Here is a 22530-nt window from a genome sequence, read left to right as displayed (position 1 = left end):
TCTCAATGGCAGATTGGCTGTAAGGTAACTGAATGTAATGTGATGTAGAGATTGTTTTCTATGACTGAAATTAATATTGGTCTGTACACAATCTGCTAAGTAAAAACATAAAGAACACACACCCTTTTGGTGAGGTGCTGACTAGCGAAAGATACTATACAAATAAAAAATTATTCTTGCTGTAAGAGTAAATAGCTTTGTCTGAGCCAGAAAGGCCCATAGACTCTTGCCCTATCTCCTACTCCTGTAGCATGAGGCAGCTTAATCTACAAGTACACCCCATGGACAAGAAGCTAGTCTATCGCACGGCCTTATGCTGAGTGCCAAGCAGAGAGGTGTTGAGTCTTCTTTAGTTATGACTCATCCGGGGATTGAACCCCAAACCTTCCAATTTCAGGCTAATCTCTGAGTGGCTATCAGTTTCACTGTTTCATATAAGAGTCTTAATCAGGGTGAAATACTCTGATGAAGGCTCTTTAGCCAAAATGTTAGTAAAATAAAGAAGAGATCAGTAGCCTTTGAAATGATACACATTTATCATTGTCATTTCCAATCCTCCTCCTCCAGCACGTCAAGGATTATATACTTTACTTGCGCCATCACCAGTACACAAACATGTTTGTTTTTTAAACGCTTTTATAATGCATTTCACTCAGGGGCGAAAATCTGATATCAACTTTGGAGGGGACAATTACATGAAATTTTCTCAAGAGCAATTCCTGAGGGGGACACCAAAAGTAGTGCTGTAACACATAACCTACATTGTAATATGGTAAATGTATATTGAGGAACCAAAGAAATAAGGTGTTTGCCGTACTCCTAACTACCGGTACCCAAAACTACACAACTAATCACAACAGCAATGCCATTGCCTTTAACAAATCTTAGTTCAGTCACCAGTTTAAGTTGAGAGTGGGGGTATCCATGGCATTTTCCAATTATGTTCCTATTTTACAAGTCAAAAAAATTGAGAACCTTTCATAATGTTGCCAAACAAAGACTCAACAAACTTACCTGAGACTCCCTGTCTCTGCCAGTCTGGCCCTGCATATCTGTCCCCAGCTCTGCTGTCTGTGTGCCATCTGTTGCCTGCTCTGCCTAATGACATCATTGTGAAACATTTCCATTAGAATTTCATTTATTTCTTATGAACATTTTATCAACTAGTCTTTGAGATATTAGGCTACTAGGGTTCTTACTATGCGTTTTGGTGTGTTGAAAAATACTCTGATGTCCGTCTTTTATTTTTCTGCCATTTTTCTACCTGGCTGGCTGGCTGGCTACACACACACACAGTGTGTAGGTTATTTACAGTAGGAGATGGGCTTCTATCATCTTCTATCATTCTATTTGGGCTTCGATCTAAAAGGTAGCTAGCAAATGTGAAACGGATTAAAATGACAAGAGTTGACAGCTGTATGAGTTCACCATTTACACAACATATGCTGCAACCTTTTGTAATTTTAGTAGTTTGTTTCATATTGGCTGGCTTCCAACGATAGCTGAATTTGCAAAGCTAGCGAGCACCAATTCAGTTTCAATGGTGTTTGCTATAATCTTTGATACCTGGGTTAAATAAAGGTGAAATAAAATAAATAAATAAAAGTTACCTTGCGACAATTTAGCTTTTGCAACGAGACCATTAAATATATTTAAGACCATGGTAGAAGAGTGTAGTTCTGTTCAGTTTGGACTTCAGTTTATCGCTAACCTTATCACAGGGACTTTGAAGCACTAACTTACATCATCTGCGTGCTGATCTTGGAATACATTGACGATAGCAAAGATTCCATCTTTGACGACGCCACATAAATGGAATAGGTACTAGCTAGCTTAATAGTTAATATTTGCGCGCTAGCTCTGCATATTCAGCTAGTGTGTGTGTGTGCAATTGACTGGATGAACCTCACGGCAGTTACGTGCAAACTAAGGAACTGGCAGTGGATCAAACCATTGTGAGGCAAAGGGCGGGGGGAGTCGCAATCTTTTGAAACTTAAAAACACGCTATTAAGTGTCTATAATCAGCACAATTGCTTTCATTGCTTATTATTTAAATTACATAGTTATGTTTCAGTGATATATTGGGGGGGACAAATCATATTTTTCCCAGGATGGGGGGGGTCGTGTCCCCCCCGTCCCCCCGGGATTTCCGCCCCTGATTTCACTGCCTATCTGCTGTGGGTTTCCTCTGCTCCAAGCGATGCAAAACACTGGCTTTGATAACTCCTCACACTAACTGTTTTGACCACATGCTTGAGCATCCTCGTGAATATTGGTAAAGGCAGAACATTTTACATTTTAGTCATTTAGCAGACGCTCTTATCCAGAGCGACTTACAGTAGTGAATGCATACATTTCATACATTTTTTTTTTCTTTCTGTGCTGGCCCCCCGTGGGAATCGAACCCACAACCCTGGTGTTGCAAACACCATGCTCTACCAACTGAGCTACAGGGAAGGCCCGAAGGGTGTTGATTATGGATCAACTGTGAATCAACATCAGTTACATGATCAGATTCGTATCTGTGAAGCCAAAACTTGATCATAAATCTTCTTAAAATCAGAGATGAGTGGGAATACAGTGGATTGAACAGTCTTGTCAAAACACACAGGAGCTCAAACCTGATCTGCTTTAAAACACGTATAATTGAATCGTAGTCGAGGGTTCGGCCAAGACACAAAACCCAATTTCGACATCCAGTCGTTCACAGACAAGAGAAACCTCTGTGAGCTGATAATGTTGGTCAGGACTTAGGAATGCAAACCAACTCTTAACGCACTGGTTATGGTTTGCACCATCAAAGAAAGTGGGCAATTCCTATTTATGGTTGATTTATCAATTGCTGTCACATTGATAACCAGAGGGTTCTTGAGCCTTCAGAGAACTGGGCTGTGTTCATTGTGTTCAAAACACAACGAAACAGGGAGAGACTACCTGGACATCAAATAAGAAATGCAAATGTTAATTTTCTGTTGCAAAACGGTGTCCATTGCATGTTTTGATAAACACGCCCCATCTTTGTTTTTTTGCTATGTATAGAATATCACAATATTAGTCATAATACCCATAAAACCTAGGGGTCAAACAGGGAAATGGTTCCAATCATTTTCCACCATTTTAGAAACACTTAAAATAAGGCCTGTGTTTCTTGTAGGCTTACCCTGGCATTATGTTTTGACAACTGTGTAAATCTCTTTAGGACAAGGTGACTTATCAATAGATTCGCCTGTATTTACCTTCCCAAATTGAAATACTAATTTGCTGCTAATGTGGCTATCCTAAAAAAAACTACAAATGCCATGATGATCTGGATGAGACTGCCAAAATCGTGGCAAAGATAAGAATATCTGGATGAACTCTCTATAACGGGAGTAGACGTGACACTATCCAATGTGAGCTAAATGTAGTAATGAATAAATTGGCTAAATTTCTTTAAAATTGACAATTCTGTGAGCTGTCTTGTGCATGTTTTAAATTGACACAATACCTGTTAGCAAAGGTGTCAGCTAGAGATGACGTGCAGGAGTTTGCAGGGATTTGTAGTTTTTCCATGATGGCTACTTTGATACTAATTAGCATTTTCAAATCAGAGTAAATAGGGCCATATATATTGATGAAAAGTCACCTTGTCTGAGAGATTTTCATGGTTATAAAAACATCACGCCAGGGTAAGCCTATATGAAACACAGCCCTTATTTTAAGTGTTTCTAAAATCTCCAATGGGACAAGTGAATGGTGGAAAACAATTGAAACCATTTCCCTGTTTAACCGCTAGGTTTTTGGGGTATTATGACACCTCCACAGTGGGGCTCTATCATGCCCTTGAATGCAGCCTCTAGTTCTGCAGAGGACCCTTGTTATACCTTGTGTATTCAGATGAAAAGCTTTATTTTAACATGGTAGTGCTTGCATACATATTTACTGATCTATGAAAGATGGGTAAACGTGTTACATTCATTGGCCACCAATAAAGAATTTGAGACAAATTATAATTATTATAAAAGGCTAAACCTGCTCTTTGCGAGACACAAGATCTTATATAGCAACAGATTTCACAGAAACAAAATCAGCAAAAAAATACAATACTTCCAACTCATACAATTGAACATAAGTTGTTGTTAAAGAGTGAGTTCAACATTTTTGCAAAGAAGCCCGTTATCTACTTCCCCAGAGTCAGATGAACCCATGGATACCATTTTTATGTCTCTGTGTTCAGTTTGAAGGAAGTTGCCGACTAGCGATAGCGTAATTGCTACCTAGCGTTGAAGCAATAGTCTATTGAACTAACGCTAGCTAGCATTGGCTCACGAAAATACCTCTAACTCCCTTCATACTGGACGCAGAGACATACAAATGTTATCCACGATTTCATCTGACTATCTCTTTAAGTAAGGACAATTTGCAATCATGCCAGATAGAATGCTGTATGTTCTTGGATATAAGGGTGAAAATATCAACATTTGCCAGTATTTTCCTATTGATTATAGCTGTCTGCTCGCTTTTGCTTACTGACAGAGATTTGCTGCAACCATCACACACGTATGCAACTTAGTTTGAGAGCAAATTAAGGGAAAGACAACAATCTGTTTGTTCCTACACCCAAATCCATTACCCTGCAGAATCCACCTCTAAAATGATATTTTTTAAGAAAAAGGGGGAATAAAATACAATAAAAATCTTTAAAAGCAGTTCCCCCTGGCTGGCTGGAATTGGCTTGTGGCCCTGGGAGGGTGAGAGGAAGTTCAACCTGCGGTTATACTATAGAGGACTCATATTTGTATCTGTGCCATTCTAGGGTCTTAGACAGCAGCTCCATTAAGGCTATCTCCATTTTAAAATAGTACATTTTCAATTGGCTAATCCCTCCTAATGACCCAGTTGGACATGACTCCAACCGGGTCATCAGGAGGGATCAGCTAATGAAGATGGAAGTCCCACCCAGTTGCCTACATTAAAATGTTGGAAGCCCTCAATGGCGCTGCCCATGCTAAAACAGCCTTTTGGCCACTAGAGGCCTCTATCATTCTCTGTGGGTTACACTTTTTCACTTCCTGTCCAACTGGACATTTCCTGTATGACCTCCACAGCACCAAAGGTCAAAAGGTGACATCAGCCATATGATGCAATGACATCAGTCCCAAACACAGAGAAGGCGGGAGAAAATAGCATAGAATATACTTAAAAAGCCTCCCGAGTGGCACAGCGGTCTAAGGCACTGCATCGCAGTGCTTGAGGTGTCACTACAGACCCAGGTTCGATCCCGGGCTGTGTCACAACCGGCCATGATCGGGAGTCCCACAGGGCGGCGCACAATTGGCCCAGCGTCGTCCGGGTTAGGGGAGGGTTTGGGGGGGGCTTTACTTGGCTCATCGTGGACTAGCGGCTCCTTGTGGCGGGCTGGGACCCTGCAAGCTGACCTCAGTCGTCAGTTGAGCGGTGTTTCCTCCGACACGTTGGTGCAGCTGAATTCCAGGTTAAGCGGACAGGTGTTAAGAAGCGTGGTTTGGCGGGTCATGTTTCGGAGGATGCCGTTGTGGAGTTGGAGCGAAATTGGGGAGAAAAGGGGGTAATTAAAAAAAAAAGAAAAAAAAGAATATACTTAAAATATGATTGCATTCGCCCACTGATTGTGTTTGTCAGCAGATATTAATTTACACAACTCGTATAACGTCAACAACGACAACACTTGATCTCAGACATTCATGGAAGGAAGGCAAGGAAAGAAGAAAATAATTTCTAAATAAAACAAAACAAAAAATAAAATATGATTAGAAGGCATATCAAATGTGTAGAGAGCAATTCCTCTTGCCCTCTCTGAACAGGTTTTTGCAAACAACACAAAACTCTGTTCAACAGTAACAAACAAAGGAAAGGGTTGTCTTTCAACAGTTTTCTTACCTCCTACCTAAACACTTTCTGTGCATATAAGCATGTTTAGCAAACACATTCACACATATACTTGCTCTGTACACCTGGGCCGTACCACTATCTCGACATGGAAAAGTCCAAATTAGTAGCCATGGAGTATAAAAAACAAACAGAATCCAGTTAAAATTGAAACAAGTAGGAGGTCATAAAGCTTATTAATAATTTTTGATTATTACAGCATTTTGTGCAAGACGTTTTCCACAAGGAAAAAAAACAAACAGTAACATGTAATGGCACATTTTCAGGTGTCCCTGTATGGTGGTGTATCCTGGTCTCAGATCTATCTGTGCTATTTTGCCAACTCTTATGGCCAATGGGGTGACTATGACCAGAGTAGCTGGCAAGACAAAACAAACAGATCTGGGTCCAGGCTAATGATGGTGATCTTGATGCTGTAAACTACCACATGTATACAGCAACTATTATAGTCAGGATATAGAAAGAGAGGGAGGGCGTCTTTAAGCCCATCTATCCCTCTCTGTCACCGGTTAACCTGGTCCCAGATATTTTTGTGCTGTCTGGTGACAATGACCATTAGAGTTGTAAAGACAGCACAAACTGAGCTGGGACCTTGCTAGGGCTTTGCCAGGAGTAGCCTACTGTACTATGAAACTGGACCATAATAACATTTTGATCTGATCACTCCGCCAATCCACACTTAATCCGTACATTCACTTTACTGGGTCCAGATCAGAAAATTCATTCAGAAACATATTGTTTCCCCACAGTCTATGCTCCATTAGGGCCTCTCGTCGAAACGGACTTCCCAAGGAGCTAGGAAAGCTGGAGGCTCGAGACTACATTTTAGGCCCAACTCTCGATCTGTGCGCTCTTTGGCAAAAGTGGCCTTCCTCTTTCACACAGTCTTTGACAGTGTGAAAGATTCAAAACACACAAAGTATTAACCTTTCCCACGGTGTCCCAGTGCACATTGGGCTCGAATACTGAGAGCATTGCCCATGATTCTAGCCCCGTTTGGTGTTGGTTTAGAAGGACATGGTCATGGATGTCTCATTGCTCAGATAACAACTGGTCTTTACAGGGAAATGAGACATGTCCAGGGAAGGAACACACAAAGTCTGAGATTGTATAAAGAGCCGAGTCTACATTAAAGCCAGGGTCATGTCCTCAGAATGTGAAGTGAGGGGATTTTTTCAAGTGCAAATGTCGCCTCCCGACTCATGGAGGGGAGTCTGTGTGTAGGGGGCAGCGGGGAGAACTGCCCACTGGACCAAAGCAAAATAGGAAATTTGGGGTGCAAAAACATAAGTGCTGGTCCATGTACTTGTCTGGTCCTTGAAAGAGATAGGACTAACTTTTCTGTTTGATGTCCGACAAACATACAGTATGTGTGTGTGGAAAAGCTGATAAGCACAATCCTTTCCATACAAACACTTCTTAGGAATAGTACAATGTTCCAGGAAGAGCCCTGCACGGACATGAATTTAAAGGCCGAGCCCTACCCATGCCCACAATGTTCAGGCCCTACACTACCCAGGCCCGACTGCTTCTGCTAAATTTAAGGCCCTGCCAAAAACCCAAAATCAGAAATACCTTCCTCAGTTTGTAAATCCATTAGCTGCTCCTCCCTGTCTGTCACTCGCTCTGCATCCGCTCAGCTCGTGGTGGCTCTGAGTCTCCATAGCAATGGCTCTGCTTGGGCTACTTTTCATCACTCTAAACTCCTAAAAACCTAAGGAACATTATTATTTTCTGTGAAATAATCTCTCCTCTCTTATTTGTGATGTGGTTGAAGCACTTAGTTAAATATGACTGTACTGCGCAGCAGAGCACGCACAAATGGTTCAGCTTCAAAATGTTAGTGCTCAATCTAGTGATACCCGAGCCCTGCCCACACTCTAGTTATTGATGAAAAAAATAGACCCTACCTGGCCCTAACCCGATGTATAATGTCGGGGACGTTGGGCTCGGGTCAGGTAGCAGACCTCTAGTTCCAGGACTATGGTATTAGACATGTTGGAAAGCTTTTTTAATAAAAGGAATATCACTCAGCTGACCACTCCCTAACCACCACTGACCTCAAATGATCTCCCCTCGGCTGGCCCCAGAAATCCCAAAGGTTGTCACCATGCCTACAACAAGACGGGTAGTTAAGTAGCCCTGGTGGGGTGGGAGCGGGTCCAAAGCTGGAATGAGGGAGGCGTGGCCACACAGCACCAGTCATAGGATCGCCAGGGTAACCCAGAGGGTCGTAGCCATGTAGCTGAAGGTCAGGAGCGCCCCTTTCCTGTGTTTTCCGGATTACTTTCAGGGGTATCTAATGGGGACGGCGGGGGTGGTTAGTTCTGAGGGGTGCAGTAGTGATTCTGGGGGGTAGAATAGTAGTTCTGGGGGGTGGAATAGTAGTTATGGTGCTGGTTGGTCTGGATGTTGCCGTAGGCTAGGAGAAGGGGTGCAGTGGAGGTCTGGGGGCCGGTGGGGAGATGGGGGATCCCCGTAAGGCTGCCGTTCCTCTGGGTGGAGCTGTACCAGCTGGGGTCCAACTGGGTCGTCGAGGACAGGAAACTACTGTGGAATGGAAGGGACAGGCTTAACTCAGCATTGTATCTGTATGGGGGATATAAGACGTTAGGTTGACTGGGGGATGTAGAATGTTATATGTGACTGTATGGGTGACTGTGTAAAGGGAATACAGGAAGTTATAGGTGACTGTGGGGCATATACAGTGCTTTGAGAAAGTATTCACACCCCTTGACTTTTTCCAGATTTTGTTGTGTTACAGGCTTAATTTAAAATGTATTAAATTGAGATTCTGTGTCACTGGCTTACACAAAATAGTGGAATTATGTTTCTAGAAATATTTACAAATGAACAAAAAATGAAAAGCTGAAATGTTTTAAGTTAATAAGTATTCAACCACTTTGTTATGGCAAGCCTAAATAAGTTAAGGAGGAAAAGAATTGCTTAACAAGTCACAAAATAAGTTGTATTGACAATAATAGTGTTTAACATGATTTTTGAATGACTACCTCATCTCTGTACACTACATATACATTATCTGCAAGGTCCCTCAGTGGAGCAGTGAATTTGAAACACAGATTCAATCACAAAGACCAGGAAGGTTTTTCAATGCCCCTATTTGTAGATAGGTAAAAGAAAAGCAGATATTGAATATCCCTTTGAGCATGGTGAAGTTATTAATTACACTTTGGATGGTGTATCAATACACCCAGTCACTACAAAGATACAGGCATCCTTTCTAACTCAGTTGCCGGAGAGGAAGGATACCGCTCGTGGATTTCACCATGAGGCCAATGGTGACTTTAAAACAGTTAAGGAGTTTAATGGTGGTGATAACTGAGGATGGATCAACAACATTGTAGTTACTCCACAATACTTACCTAAATGACAGAGTGAACATGCATCTTGTTTGCAATAAAGCAAAACATTCTTTTTTTTTTTAAATGGCAAAGAAATTACATTTATGTCCTGAATACAAAGCGTTATGTTTGGGACAAATCACAGAGTACCAGTCTTCATATTTTCAAGCATAGTAGTGGCTGCATCATGTTATGGGTATGCTTGTCATCGGGAAGGACGAGGGAGTTTTTGTTGCTGATCAAATGAAATGGAATAGAGTTAAGTACAGGCAAAATCCTAGAGGAAACCCTGGTTCTGCTTTCCAACAGACACTGGGAGATAAATTCACTTTTCAGCAGGACATGGAGTTGCTTACCAAGAGGACATTGAATGTTCCTGAGTGGCCTAGTTACAGTTTTGAATTAATTTGGCTTGAACATCTATGGCAAGACTTGAAAATGGCTGTCTAGCAATGATCGACAACCAATTTGACAGAGCTTGAAGAGGTTTTTAAAAGAATAATGTGCAAATATTGCACAATCCAGGTGTGCAAAGCTCTTAGCTGTAATCACTGCCAAATATGATTCTAACATGTATTGTACGAACAAATATGAAAATGTATGCACTCACTATTGTAACTCGCTCTGAATAAGAGTGTGTGCTAAAAATGTTTTAAATATATTAACTCAGGTGTGAATACTGTGTAAATTCTAAAAACATGTTTTCACTTTGTCATTATGGGGTATTGTGCGTAGATGGGTGAGAAAAAAATTGTTTTAATACATTTTGAATTCAGGCTGTAACACAACAAAAATGTGGAATAAGTCAAGGGGAAGGAATACTTTCTGAAGGCACTGTAGGTTGTTATAGATGACTGTGTACAGGGGAAATATGATGCTATAAGCGACTGCATAGCTGGAATGTAGGATGTTAGCATTGTGTACGCGCGATATAGGATGATATAGGTGACTGTGGGGGGTAAATTAGGTAACAGGCAAATTTTCACCAGCGATGTTTAGGATGTTACAGGGAAATTTAGTTGAGCGATATAGGATGTTATAGGTGACTGTACACGCAATACAAGATGGATTTAGGTGACTGCATACGGACAATATAGGATGCAATATACAGTGAGGGGAAAAAAAGTATTTGATCCCCTGCTGATTTTGTACGTTTGCCCACTGACAAAGAAATGATCAGTCTATCATTTTAATGGTAGGTTTATTTGAACAGTGAGAGACAGAATAACAACAAAAAATCCAAAATGTTATAAATTGATTTGCATTTTAATGAGGGAAATAAGTATTTGACCCCCCTCTCAATCAGAAAGATTTCTAGCTCCCAGGTGTCTTTTATACAGGTAACGAGCTGAGATTAGGAGCAGACTCTTAAAGGGAGTGCTCCTAATCTCAGTTTGTTACCTGTATAAAAGACACCTGTCCACAGAAGCAATCAATCAATCAGATTCCAAACTCTCCACCATGGCCACGACCAAAGAGCTCTCCAAGGATGTCAGGGACAAGATTGTAGACCTACACAAGGCTGGAATGGGCTACAAGACCATCGCCAAGCAGCTTGGTGAGAAGGTGACAACAGTTGGTGCGATTATTCGCAAATGGAAGAAACACAAAAGAACTGTCAATCTCCCTCGGCCTGGGGCTCCATGCAAGATCTCACCTCGTGGAGTTGGAATGATCATGAGAACGGTGAGGAATCAGCCCAGAACTACACGGGAGGATCTTGTCAATGATCTCAAGGCAGCTGGGACCATAGTCACCAAGAAAACAATTGGTAACACACTACGCCGTGAAGGACTGAAATCCTGAAGCACACGCAAGGTCTCCCTGCTCAAGGAAGCACATATACATGCCCATCTGAAGTTTTCCAATGAACATCTGAAAGATTCAGAGGACAACTGGGTGAAAGTGTTGTAGTCAGATGAGACCAAAATGAAGCTCTTTGGCATCAACTCAACTCGCCGTGTTTGGAGGAGGGGGAATGCTGCCTGTGACCCCAAGAACACCATCCCCACCGTCAAACATGGAGGTGGAAACATTATGCTTTGGGGGTATTTTTCTGCTAAGGGGACAGGACAACTTCACCGCATCAAAGGGACGATGGACGGGGCCATGTACTGTCAAATCTTGGGTGAGAACCTCCTTCCCTCAGCCAGGGCATTGAAAATGGGTCGTGGATGGGTATTCCAGCATGACAATGACCCAAAACACACGGCCAAGGCAACAAAGGAGTGGCTCAAGAAGAAGCACATTAAGGTCCTGGAGTGGCCTAGCCAGTCTCCAGACCTTAATCCCATTGAAAATCTGTGGAGGGAGCTGAAGGTTCGAGTTGCCAAACGTCAGCCTCGAAACCTTAATGACTTGGAGAAGATCTGCAAAGAGGAGTGGGACAAAATTCCTCCTGAGATGTGTGCAAACCTGGTGGCCAACTACAAGAAACGTCTGACCTCTGATTGCCAACAAGGGTTTTGCCACCAAGTATTAAGTCATGTTTTGCAGAGGGGTCAAATACTTATTTCCCTCATTAAAATGCAAATCAATTTATAACATTTTTGACATGCGTTTTTCTGGATTTTTTTGTTGTTATTCTGTCTCTCACTGTTCAAATAAACCTACCATTAAAGTTATAGACTGATCATTTCTTTGTCAGTGGGCAAACGTACAAAATCAGCAGGGGATCAAATACTTTTTTCCCTCACTGTAGGTGACTGTGTACAGGGGATGCATGATGTTATAGGTGACGGAATTTACAATATAGGATGTTATAAGTGATAGAGTAGCCTGTTACCCACCTCGGTCGATCTGCTCTGGAGTTGTTGCTCCTGGACAGGTCATCATCGCTGTCGTACCTCCGGGGGTTATCAAAGAAATAGGCCTTGGAACTGAAGCTGTGACTGTTGATCATTCCTCCTGGTGCCTGGGGAAAAGGACACACTCACAACTTAATAAGTAATATATGACAAGAAAAACATGCTTAAAGACTTTACATGAACTTATACCATAGTAATAAGACTGGAAATATTCTTGTAAGTACATCGTTTTAGGTACATGTATGTGGGACCAAATCATTTCCTATGGGTCTCATGTGGCTCAGTTGGTAGAACATGGCGCTTGCAATGCCAGGGTTGTGGGTTCGATTCCCACGGGGGACCAGTATGAAAAAGTGTATGCGCCCACTACAGGAAGAAGCACTGCTAAATGACTAAACTTTAGCGTTTCGAAGTCAGTGTGGTTGTATCTTCCACCTGTCTGATAAATGAATGTCAAATTACAATGAACAAAAATATAAACGCAACAATTTCAAAGATTGTACTGTGTAACAGTTCATATAAGGACATCAGTCAATTTAAATTAATTCATTAGGCCCTAATCTATGGATTTCACATGACTGGTCACAGATACCTTAAAAAAAAAGTTAGGGGTGTGGATAAGAAAACCAGTCAGTATCTGGTGTGACCACCATTTCATGCAGCCCTACACATCTCCTTCACATAGAGTTTATCAGGCTGTTGATTGTGGCCTGTGGAATGTTGTCCCACTTCAATGGATGTGTGAAGTTTCTGGATATTGGCAGGAATTGGAACACGCTGTTGTACATGTTGATCCAGAGCATCCCAAACATGCTCAATGGGTGACATGTCTGGTGAGTATGCAGGCCATGGAAGAACTGGGACATTTTCAGCTTCCAGGAACTGCATACAGATCCTTGCGACATGGGGCTGTGCATTATCATACTGAAACATGGGTGATGAATGGCATGAATGGCATGACAATTGCCCTCAGGATCTCGTTACGGTAGCTCTGTGCATTCAAATTGCCATCGATAAAATGCAATTGTGTTCGTTGTCCGTAGCTTATGCCTGCCCATTCCATAACCCAACCGTCACCACGGGGCACTCTGACATCAGCAAACCGCTCGCCCATACGTCTGCCATCTGCCCGGTACAGTTAAAACCGGGATTCATCCGTTAAGAGCAAACTTTTCCAGCGTGCTAATGGCCATTGAAGGTGAGCATTTACCCAAAGAACGCCGAACTGCAGTCAGGTCAAGACCCTGGAGAGGATGACGAGCACGCAGATGAGCTTCCCTAGGACGGTTTCTGACAGTTTGTGCAGAAATTATTCAGTTGTGCAAACCCACAGTTTTATCAGCTGTCTGGGTGGCTGGTCTCAGATGATCCCGCAGGCGAAGAAGCTGGATGTGAAGGTCCTGGGCTGCTGTGATTAAATGTGGTCAGCGGTTGTGAGGCCTGTTGGACGGACTGCCAATTTCTCTAAAACGACGTTGGAGGTTGCTTATTGCAGAGAAATTAACATTACATTCTCTGGCAACTGCTCTGGTGGACACACCTGCAGTCAGCATGCCAATTGCACACTCACTTAAAACTTGAGACATCTATGGCATTGTGTTGTGTGACAAAACTGCACATTTTAGAGTGGCCTTTTATTGTTCCCAGCACAAGGTACACCTGTGTAATGATCATGATGTTTATTCAGCTTCTTGATTATTTTGGCAAATGAGATGCTCACTAACAGGGATGTAAACAAATTTGTGCACAACATTTGAGAGTAATTTCTGGGATCTTTTATTTCAGCTCATGAAACATGGGACCAACACTTTACATGTTGTGTTTATGTATTTGCTCAGTATAGATGAGAGAAACTGAGAACAAGATTAAAATAAAGGCCACATAAAACCTAATGCTGTTTTAAGCTACCCTGTACTGAGGTAGGCAAATATTTGACTAATGTGCATTCAAACACATATGATTAATGTGAGCACCTTGTAGGTCTGGGCAATATATCCAATCGATTTGAATGTATGTTTTCGCGCGATATTCCAAATGCATGTCTCGCAGAATCAAGTTTTTGAAAATATTTTTCATTTTTATGAGCGTTTATGTCCGCTTGTTGACGTTGTCTTTTTGGTTTCGTCTCATTCGTTCCTTCTGTACTGTGCACCTTCCCATTTACACCAGAGATCTGTATATAATGATGAGATGCTCATATCTCTGCCCTAACAATGGGAGTCGTTGGCAGGAAGGCAGGCCTTTGGGACAATTCAATATGCACATAGAAACGCATTGGGCTTATTTTTGACAGATTTTTGCGAGTGAAACCTCTCGCTTCACATCTTTCTCCCAAGCCCCCCCCCCCCCCAACCACTCACAACAACAAAAATGAAAGATCACTTCTACCCTTCTGACAAAGGTTTTTTTTGTATAAAATGTTTTCGTGGTATCCAATTTGTAGTTACAGTCTTGTCCCATTGCTGCAACTCCTGTAGGGACTCGGGATAGAGCCATGCGTCCTCCAAAACACAACTCAGCCAAGTTGCATTACTTCTTGACAAATTGCTCGCTTAACCCGGAACTCAGCCGCACCAATGTGTCGGAGGAAACACTGTACACCTGGCGACCGTGTCAGCGTGCATTGCGCCCGGCCCGCCACAGGAGTCGCTAGTGCGCGACGGGACAAGAACATCACTACCGGCCAAACCCTCCCCTAACCCGGATGACGCTGGGCCAATTGTGCGCCACCCCATGGGTCTCCCGGTCGCGGCCAGCTGCGATAGAGCCTGGACTTGAACCAGGATCTCTAGTGGCACAGCTAGCACTGCGATGCAGTGCCTTAGACCACTGTGCCAATCGGGAGGCCTCGACAAACGGTTTTAACTTGCTATTTGCATTTGAGGTTTGGTCCAACAGAATCGGTCATATGGACACCGAAACACATGGAGATTATTTTACTGTAATAGAGGAGAAGTTAACCTTTCGAACCATACCCTGTTTATGTTTCAACTCTTCAAATTCTGAGCAGAGCAGACAAACTAAACAGATGTACCAATGAACATTCATTCTGGAAAATTAATGCTCAGTTTGTCGCACACGCATTACAGTACCACGTATCACTTGCAGCATTTTAGTCAGATAAAGATATACTAGCTGTTTAGTCTGTGTTTTATAAATGCGCAATAAGCATAAAACAATTATATAAGGAATTGTCAACTCGTTCTCATTCTGAGAAATAAGGTAGTGATTTCAACATCTGAACACAGAGGACAGGCTAGCATGCTGTTCAAACAGTTGGAGACGGACAGAAGGTTGTGAGCTTGTGTAATTATACCTAGATCCAAGTTGGCTAAACTCGAAATATAAATATTAGCTGGCTGCTCACTAGCATGTGGGCTTGTGCTTGAGAGATTGTTTATGAGACCGGTGTTTATTATCTATAATGCCTGCTACATTATTAGTACATGTGCATTATGCATGGTTCAGATTAAATTTGTAACATAAAGGGAATTTTTATAGACAGACCTGAAAGCCAGATCATTGACTATTGCAAAAAAAAGCAGGTACAACTATATTGATCAAATAATTACATTATTATTGGGTCTTATGGTTGTGGAAGGCATACTTTCTTTATTTTTTAAATTTAACTAGGTAAGTCAGTTAAGAACAAATTCTTATTTACAATGACATCCTAGGAACAGTGGGTTAACTGTTCAGGGGCAGTACGACAGATTTTTTTACCTTGTCAGCTCAGGGATTCGATCTAGCAACCTTTCGGTTACTGGCCCAATGCTCTAACCTAGGCTACCTGCCAACCCCGCATATATTCAGCCTAGGTATAATTTCACAAGCTCTGAATTCATTAGATTATTGCTGACTGTTTTAAATGCAGTGTATTTTACATTCAATTGTAAACAAAGCTTATTTAGAGAACATAAAATAAATCGAGATACAGTATATATCGTGAATCGCCTATAAGTTTGAAAAAATGTTAGATATTGGTTTTAGGCCATATCGCCCAGCCTTAGCTCATTGATTGACTGGTATACTGTCAGGAAGGCAATTGTCTTACTAGGTACTGATTGGGCCTGATTGGATAGTATACATGAAGTAAATGGTCTTACTAGGTTCTGATTGGGCCTCTGTACCCTGAAGAAGACCACGACCAGACTGGTGGGTAGCAGCTCCCAGAAAAAGAGGATGATCCCAAAAATAATGTAGGCCTCTCCACTGATCTTCTCTATGTCTGCCTGGAGGGAAAACACACAGAGATCCAACAATTAGAGAAATGAAACACAGAAAAAATAACACAGAAGCTACAGACGATCGGTGGATGCGGTGGATTGAGATGCATTCCAATGCAAAAACATATCTCTAGCTTAAACTATACATATACAGTACCAGTCAAAAGTTTGGACACATCTACGCATTCCAGGGTTTTTATTTTTTACATTGTATAATAATAGTAAAGACATCAAAACTATGAAATAACACATATGGAATCATGTAGTAAACAAAAAAGTGTTTAACAAATCAAAATATTTTAGATTAAAGATTCTTCAAAGTAGCCACCCTTTGCCTTGATGACAGCTTTGCACACGCTTGGTATTCTCTCAACCAGCTTCATGAGGTAGTCACCTGTAATGCATTTCAATTAACAGGTGTGCCTTGTTAAAAGTTAATTTGTGGAATTGATTTCCTTCTTAATGTGTTTGAGCCAATCAGTTGTGTTGTGACAAGGTACAGTAGGAGTGGTATACAGAAGATAGCACTATTTGGGATGATTAGGTCCTTCCAAACTTTTGACTGGTACTGTATATACAGTCGTGGCCAAAAGTTTTGAGAATGACACAGATATTTATTTTCACAGTCTGCTGGCTCAGTTTGTATGATGGCAATTTGCATATACTCCTGAATGTTATGAAGAGTGAGCAGATGAATTGCAATTAATTGCAAAGTCCCTCTTTGCCATGCAAATAAACTGAATCCCCAAAAAACATTTCCACTGCATTTCAGCCCTGCCACAAAAGGACCAGCTGACATCATGTCAGTGATTCTCTCGTTAACACAGGTGTGAGTGTTGACGAGGACAAGGCTGGAGATCACCCTGTCATGCTGATTGAGTTCGAATAACAGACTGGAAGCTTCAAAAGGAGGGTGGTGCTTGGAATCATTGTTCTTCCTCTGTCATTCATGGTTACCTGCAAGGAAACACGTGCCGTCATCATTACTTTGCACAAAAATGGCTTCACAGGCAAGGATATTGCTGCCAGTAAGATGGCTCCTAAATCAACCATTTATCGGATCATCAAGAACTTCAAGGAGAGCGGTTCAATTGTTGTGAAAAAGGCTTCAAGGCGTCCAAAAAAGTCCAGCAAGCACCAGGACCGTCTCCTAAAGTTGATTCAGCTGCGGGATCGGGGCACCACCAGTACAGAGCTTGCTCAGGAATGGAAGCAGGCAGGTGTGAGTGCATCTGCACGCACAGTGAGGCGAAGACTTTTGGGGGATGGCCTGGTGTCAAGAAGGGCAGGAAAGAAGCCACTTCTCTCCAGGAAAAACATCAGGGACAGACTAATATTCTGCAAAAGGTACAGGGATTGGACTGCTGAGGACTGGGGTAAAGTCATTTTCTCTGATGAATCCCCTTTCCGATTGTTTGGGGCATCCGGAAACGAGCTTGTCCGGAGAAGACAAGGTGAGCGCTACCATCAGTCCTGTGTCATGCCAACAGTAAAGCATCCTGAGACCATTCATGTGTGGGGTTGCTTCTCAGCCAAGGGAGTGGGCTCACTGACAATTTTGCCTAAGAACACAGCCATGAATAAATAATGGTACCAACACATCCTCCGAGAGCAACTTCTCCCAATAAAATGTGCAGTTTTGCCACACAACACAATGCCACAGATGTCTCAAATTTTGAGGGAGTGTGCAATTAGCATGCTGACTGAAGGAATGTCCACCACTGCTGTTGCCTGCGAATTTCTCTACCATAAGCCATAATTAGAGAATTTGGCAGTATGTCCAACGAGCCTCACAACCGCAGATCACATGTAACCACGCCAGCCAAGGCCCTCCAGATCTGGCTTCTTCACCTGCGAGATCGTCTGAGACCAGCGATCAGGACAGCTGATGAAACTGAGGAGTATTTATGTCTGTATTAAAGCCCTTTTGTGGGGAAAAACTCGTTCTGATTGGCTGGGCCTGGCTCCCCATGGCTGCACCCCTACCCAGTCATGTGGAATCCATAGATTAGGGCCTAATTAATTGATTTCAATTGACTGATTTCCTTATATGAACTGTAACTCAGTAAAATCATTCAAATTGTTGCATGTTGCATTTATATTTTTGTTCAATATTGTTTGCGACTACTCAACAGAAAAAGATCTTGGCCAACCAACAGCGTATCGACCAAACAATCGACTAAATGGGGTCAGCCCTCAACTGAGACAGAAACGTATTTTAAGATAATTTCTCAGATAATCCCAAATATAGACACAAACTGACGAGGATAGATTAGATAGATAAGATTGTAGACATAGAAACAGAAACAAAGACACGTGAGTGTGTGTGTGTGTGTGTGTGTGTGTGTGTGTGTGTGTGTGTGTGTGTGTGTGTGTGTGTGTGTGTGTGTGTGTGTGTGTGTGTGTGTGTGTGTCTGCGGGTGTATGTATTTGTGACACACTTACTCAACAAGACACATTTAAACCAATAAACCAAGACAGACAGTCACCCAAACACACACAGTGGCCCAAGAATGGCCTAGGGAACTAGGAAAACCTACAGTACAGGGCCGTCTGTCTAAGGGTTTGAGACCAGATCTAGGTAACTAGCACCAGGCAGCCCTTTGCTGTGCTCCCCCCTCTCCTCGCCTGGCTGGGTTATTTATAGACAAATGAAGACCTTTCCCCCACAGAGCCCATATCCTCACAAATCCCCTCAAATGGATTGTTGCTGCAGAAGCCACAGAGCTCTCAGCAAACAGATCTGGATAGAATGGCTCTGTCATCAATGTCTTCTGGACAGATTGAACTCAAGCCAAGTGTCAACTTAGAAGGGAGACTATGGAGAATGGTTGTAAACATGAGATGTATGCACAGATACACACAGAGGGACTCATACACACATATGGTACATATAGTGCTCGTCCTTAAAGAATTAACAACCTGATTTTGTTAATAGATGAGAAAGTATGAATTCAGCTATCAAAATTAAATTGTAATTGAAAACATGTTATTTCTACCAGTACATGTGTGCTTTAGTGTTGTTTTCTTTGGCAACTGTTGTATAAGTGGGATAAACATTTAAATATAGAGTCATATAAGAGAGCTTAGTGTTCACAGGCACAAACAACACATGCACACACACAAACACAAACACTCATCGGAGCGTACGTGCGCGCAGACACAAACACACAGAGTCATGTAAAAGCCGAACACACACAGACGGGCACAGACATATCCACATTGAACACACATTGACACTTAAATTGGGCATACACGTGTGACAGAGAAAACAAAAAAAATGTGTGTGAACTATCATCTATGCAACTAATGCAGAATGGATGTGACTGCCGATTAGTTGCAGACATAGCCTATTCATTGACAGACAGACAGACAGACAGACAGACAGACAGACAGACAGACAGACAGACAGACAGACAGACACCACACACCACACAGTGTTTGCAGACTGATCAGCCCTATAATAGATGATTAACTATGTCAGACACCCGGGGTGAGTGTTTGGCTGGTAGAACAGCGAGCTTTGAATATCTAGGACAGCAGGGTTCACTGAAGGTTTAACAGGCCTGACACACCCTCACACACACGCCCCTAGTCCTCTGCCAGTGACTTAACACTAACAATCTTCATGATCATCGTCAACATTTTCCGTGTGTGTATTCCTAACCACGGCAATCCTACCTGGTCAGAGACGTTGTACCAGCTGTAGTTAAAGGCGCTGGGACGGTTCTCCGGAGAGAGAGCCACCACCACCAGGTTATAGCCGGCCCTGGACGTGTAGAGCAGGATGACTGCAGCACCTATGGCAGTAGCTTGGCACACTGACGTACCCTACAGCGAAGGTAGGGAGAGGGTGAGAGAGAGATATTGTATTTACATTTTTTGATTTTAGTCATTTAGCAGACACTTGTCCAGAGCGTCTTTCAGGAGCAATTGGGATAAAGTGCCTTGCTCAAGGGCACAGACAGATTTTTCACCTAGTCGGCTCAGGATTCGAACCAGCGACCTTTCAGTTACTGGCCCAATGCTCTTACCCGCTAGGCTACCTGCCATATGGTGCACCTCTAGAGCACTAAGGGATGATAAAGATGATTAATCAATGAATTGATTGATTAAGTAACTGATTGTTTAGTTGGTTAATTGGTTAAGTGACTTATTGGCTAATTGATTGAGTTAATGCTTGATTGATGGACCGTCCTGTACCTTGGATTCGAGGTAGACGTTGGACGAGGACATCTTGGCAATCTTGAAAATGCACACAGCCAGCGAAATGGCGCAGAGTACGAAGAGGCTGTCGTTGACCAGCACCCGGGCCAGCACCACCTGCCGCACCTCTGCCTCGCCCACCATGCCACCCTGCACCAGCATGGCACATGTCAGGTTTACCACGAGGAAGAAAAGGCTGGCAAAGATGAATGCCAGATGCATGGTCAACCTGCGAAAAAACCCCACAATTATAGGTGGTACAAGAACTAGCTTACAATACACAACATTACAATAATTCTACACAACAATAAATTAATAAAGCTTAAAACACCCCATTCCATTCTACTGCATTGGGTCAGTCAAACTTCTCAGTTCCCCCTTTTGCCTTCACCTGCTCTGCTCCTCTCTTCCTTTACCCCCCTCCCCCTTGCAGGATGTGTGTATGGGTTGTGTTTGTGAATGCTTTGTGTGTGTGCAATTGTGCATGTGTGTGTGCCTACGTGTGTGGTGCTGGGGATTGTAGAGAACTGGGATGGAAAGGGGGGAGGAGGGTGTGTGGTGGATTTGGGGATTTCAGTTTGCAGCTTTTCATTTCGCATCAGACATTAATCGGCTGGGTGATCAAAGTGTTTATTAGTCCAGAAATTCAGACACCACCTTCCCCCGTCCACATCAAACAGCCAAGGGTGGAGACAGCTAAGACGAAGCTCAGAGGCATTATTAGACTTAATCAAGGTTACTGGACAGTCCGTTCCACTGTATCTACAATAACATACAGTGAAAGTCAATCATTGATACTGTACAGAGCTTGGCCAACTTGGTTTTGTAACTAGGGCACTGAGTATCTGAACGAGAGCCATGTTGCCACCAAAGGTTTGAACGATCCCATTCTAGTAAGAACGTACTAGAGTGTCGTCTTCATGTTATGTTATTTCCATTGAGTGATTTGCAATTGGAAGAAATGGTAGCATTGCAATGCATCAACCTTTTTCACTTAGTAACAGATGACCGGGAAAGTACTGGTACCCCATTAATAATTTCATAGTAATAAGTGTACACACTATCTTACATGATGGTGCCCAGTGTGAGGAACTCAGTAGTTCATAATAGTTCAGCATTATAGACGGACGGAGAGTAAAAGGATGTTAAACATTGTCCAACATATGACATTAAAACGAAACGTCGCTACAGATGACCGGTACATTTTGGAGGGGGAGGGGGGTTTGACAAGGTCCCACCATAAGGCTTTATTGTGTGTCTTTTCAAACAGCCATGGCATTTCAACTCTCATGGCATCGTTTTAAGAAAACACTGTCCATTCCCATACACCAGCTTTCATTTGGGTTATTGGCCATTTGATGCCTTCCTGACCAACATCCTCTCCCCTGCATTGTCCCTCGCCTCACCCCACTCAGTATAAACTCAGTTAGACTAACTCAGACACGGAGTCAGCAAAAATTCCACTAACTTGTATTTGTTGAGCTCCGGAGAATATTTTGCTTTGGCTTTAAACATTACCTGGGGAGACAGAGAAGGGACACATTGTTATTAACAGCTTACTCATCATTAAACATTCACACATTGATATTGCTGAGGAGCACAGAAAAGCATGTGGTGGCAGCAGTGTCACTCAAAATAGACGCCAACATGAATCACAAAAGGTGGGTGCCGGGCTGGTGGGCTACGAAAGGGGGTAAAGCGTTGAATACATGCAATCAGTATTAGGTCTTCAAAATACTTTTCACACTACTGAGCTGAACAGAGCTGAGCCCAACCAAGCTGTACTGAGCTGCCCTGATTACACATCCACGGTCCACCATAGTTGCTGACAAAGTGAAAAGAAAATGTCCAAGCCAGTACAGTTTGGGACAGCACAATAGTGTGAAAAGGGTACAATTCTGGGGACAAAGGAGACCAACCGTTCTGCAACATCTGCGGACTGACCGTCGGGGGACGCAGACGCCGATGGGGTTAAGGTCTCTAGTGTCAGTGCCTTGGCATTCTGCCACAGAGGCTTGTTG

The 22530-nt window shown here is 42.7% G+C and overlaps 1 protein-coding gene and 1 long non-coding RNA gene across 3 annotated transcripts in view; one reads left to right on the top strand and one right to left on the bottom strand.

Annotated features, from left to right (window-relative positions):
* Nucleotides 1-3868: 3868 nt before the first annotated feature.
* gpr137c (G protein-coupled receptor 137c) overlaps nucleotides 3869-22530 on the bottom strand; it is a 55204-nt gene continuing 36542 nt past the window's right edge. The window contains exons 2-7 of one of the 2 annotated variants that reach the window (XM_045718600.1): nucleotides 21978-22027; nucleotides 20507-20738; nucleotides 19985-20134; nucleotides 16184-16309; nucleotides 12060-12184; nucleotides 3869-8455 (exon numbers count right to left, since the gene is read on the bottom strand). In XM_045718600.1, coding sequence (XP_045574556.1) covers nucleotides 8230-8455; nucleotides 12060-12184; nucleotides 16184-16309; nucleotides 19985-20134; nucleotides 20507-20738; nucleotides 21978-22027 — 909 coding nt within the window. In that variant the 3' untranslated portion in view covers nucleotides 3869-8229. Of the gene's footprint in view, nucleotides 8459-12059; nucleotides 12185-16183; nucleotides 16310-19984; nucleotides 20135-20506; nucleotides 20739-21977; nucleotides 22028-22530 lie in introns of both variants that reach the window. The other variant, XM_014196075.2, reaches the window with a different exon arrangement.
* Nucleotides 19933-20844, top strand: LOC123743141 (uncharacterized). The gene is made up of 2 exons (XR_006769939.1): nucleotides 19933-20145; nucleotides 20523-20844. It is a non-coding gene; the product is annotated as an uncharacterized lncRNA (long non-coding RNA).

Source organism: Salmo salar, chromosome ssa01 (genome assembly GCF_905237065.1).
Source record: "Salmo salar chromosome ssa01, Ssal_v3.1, whole genome shotgun sequence".
Lineage (NCBI taxonomy): Eukaryota > Metazoa > Chordata > Actinopteri > Salmoniformes > Salmonidae > Salmo > Salmo salar.
Note: the sequence above shows the minus strand (reverse complement) of the source record. Positions and strands in the feature narration are given on the sequence as shown.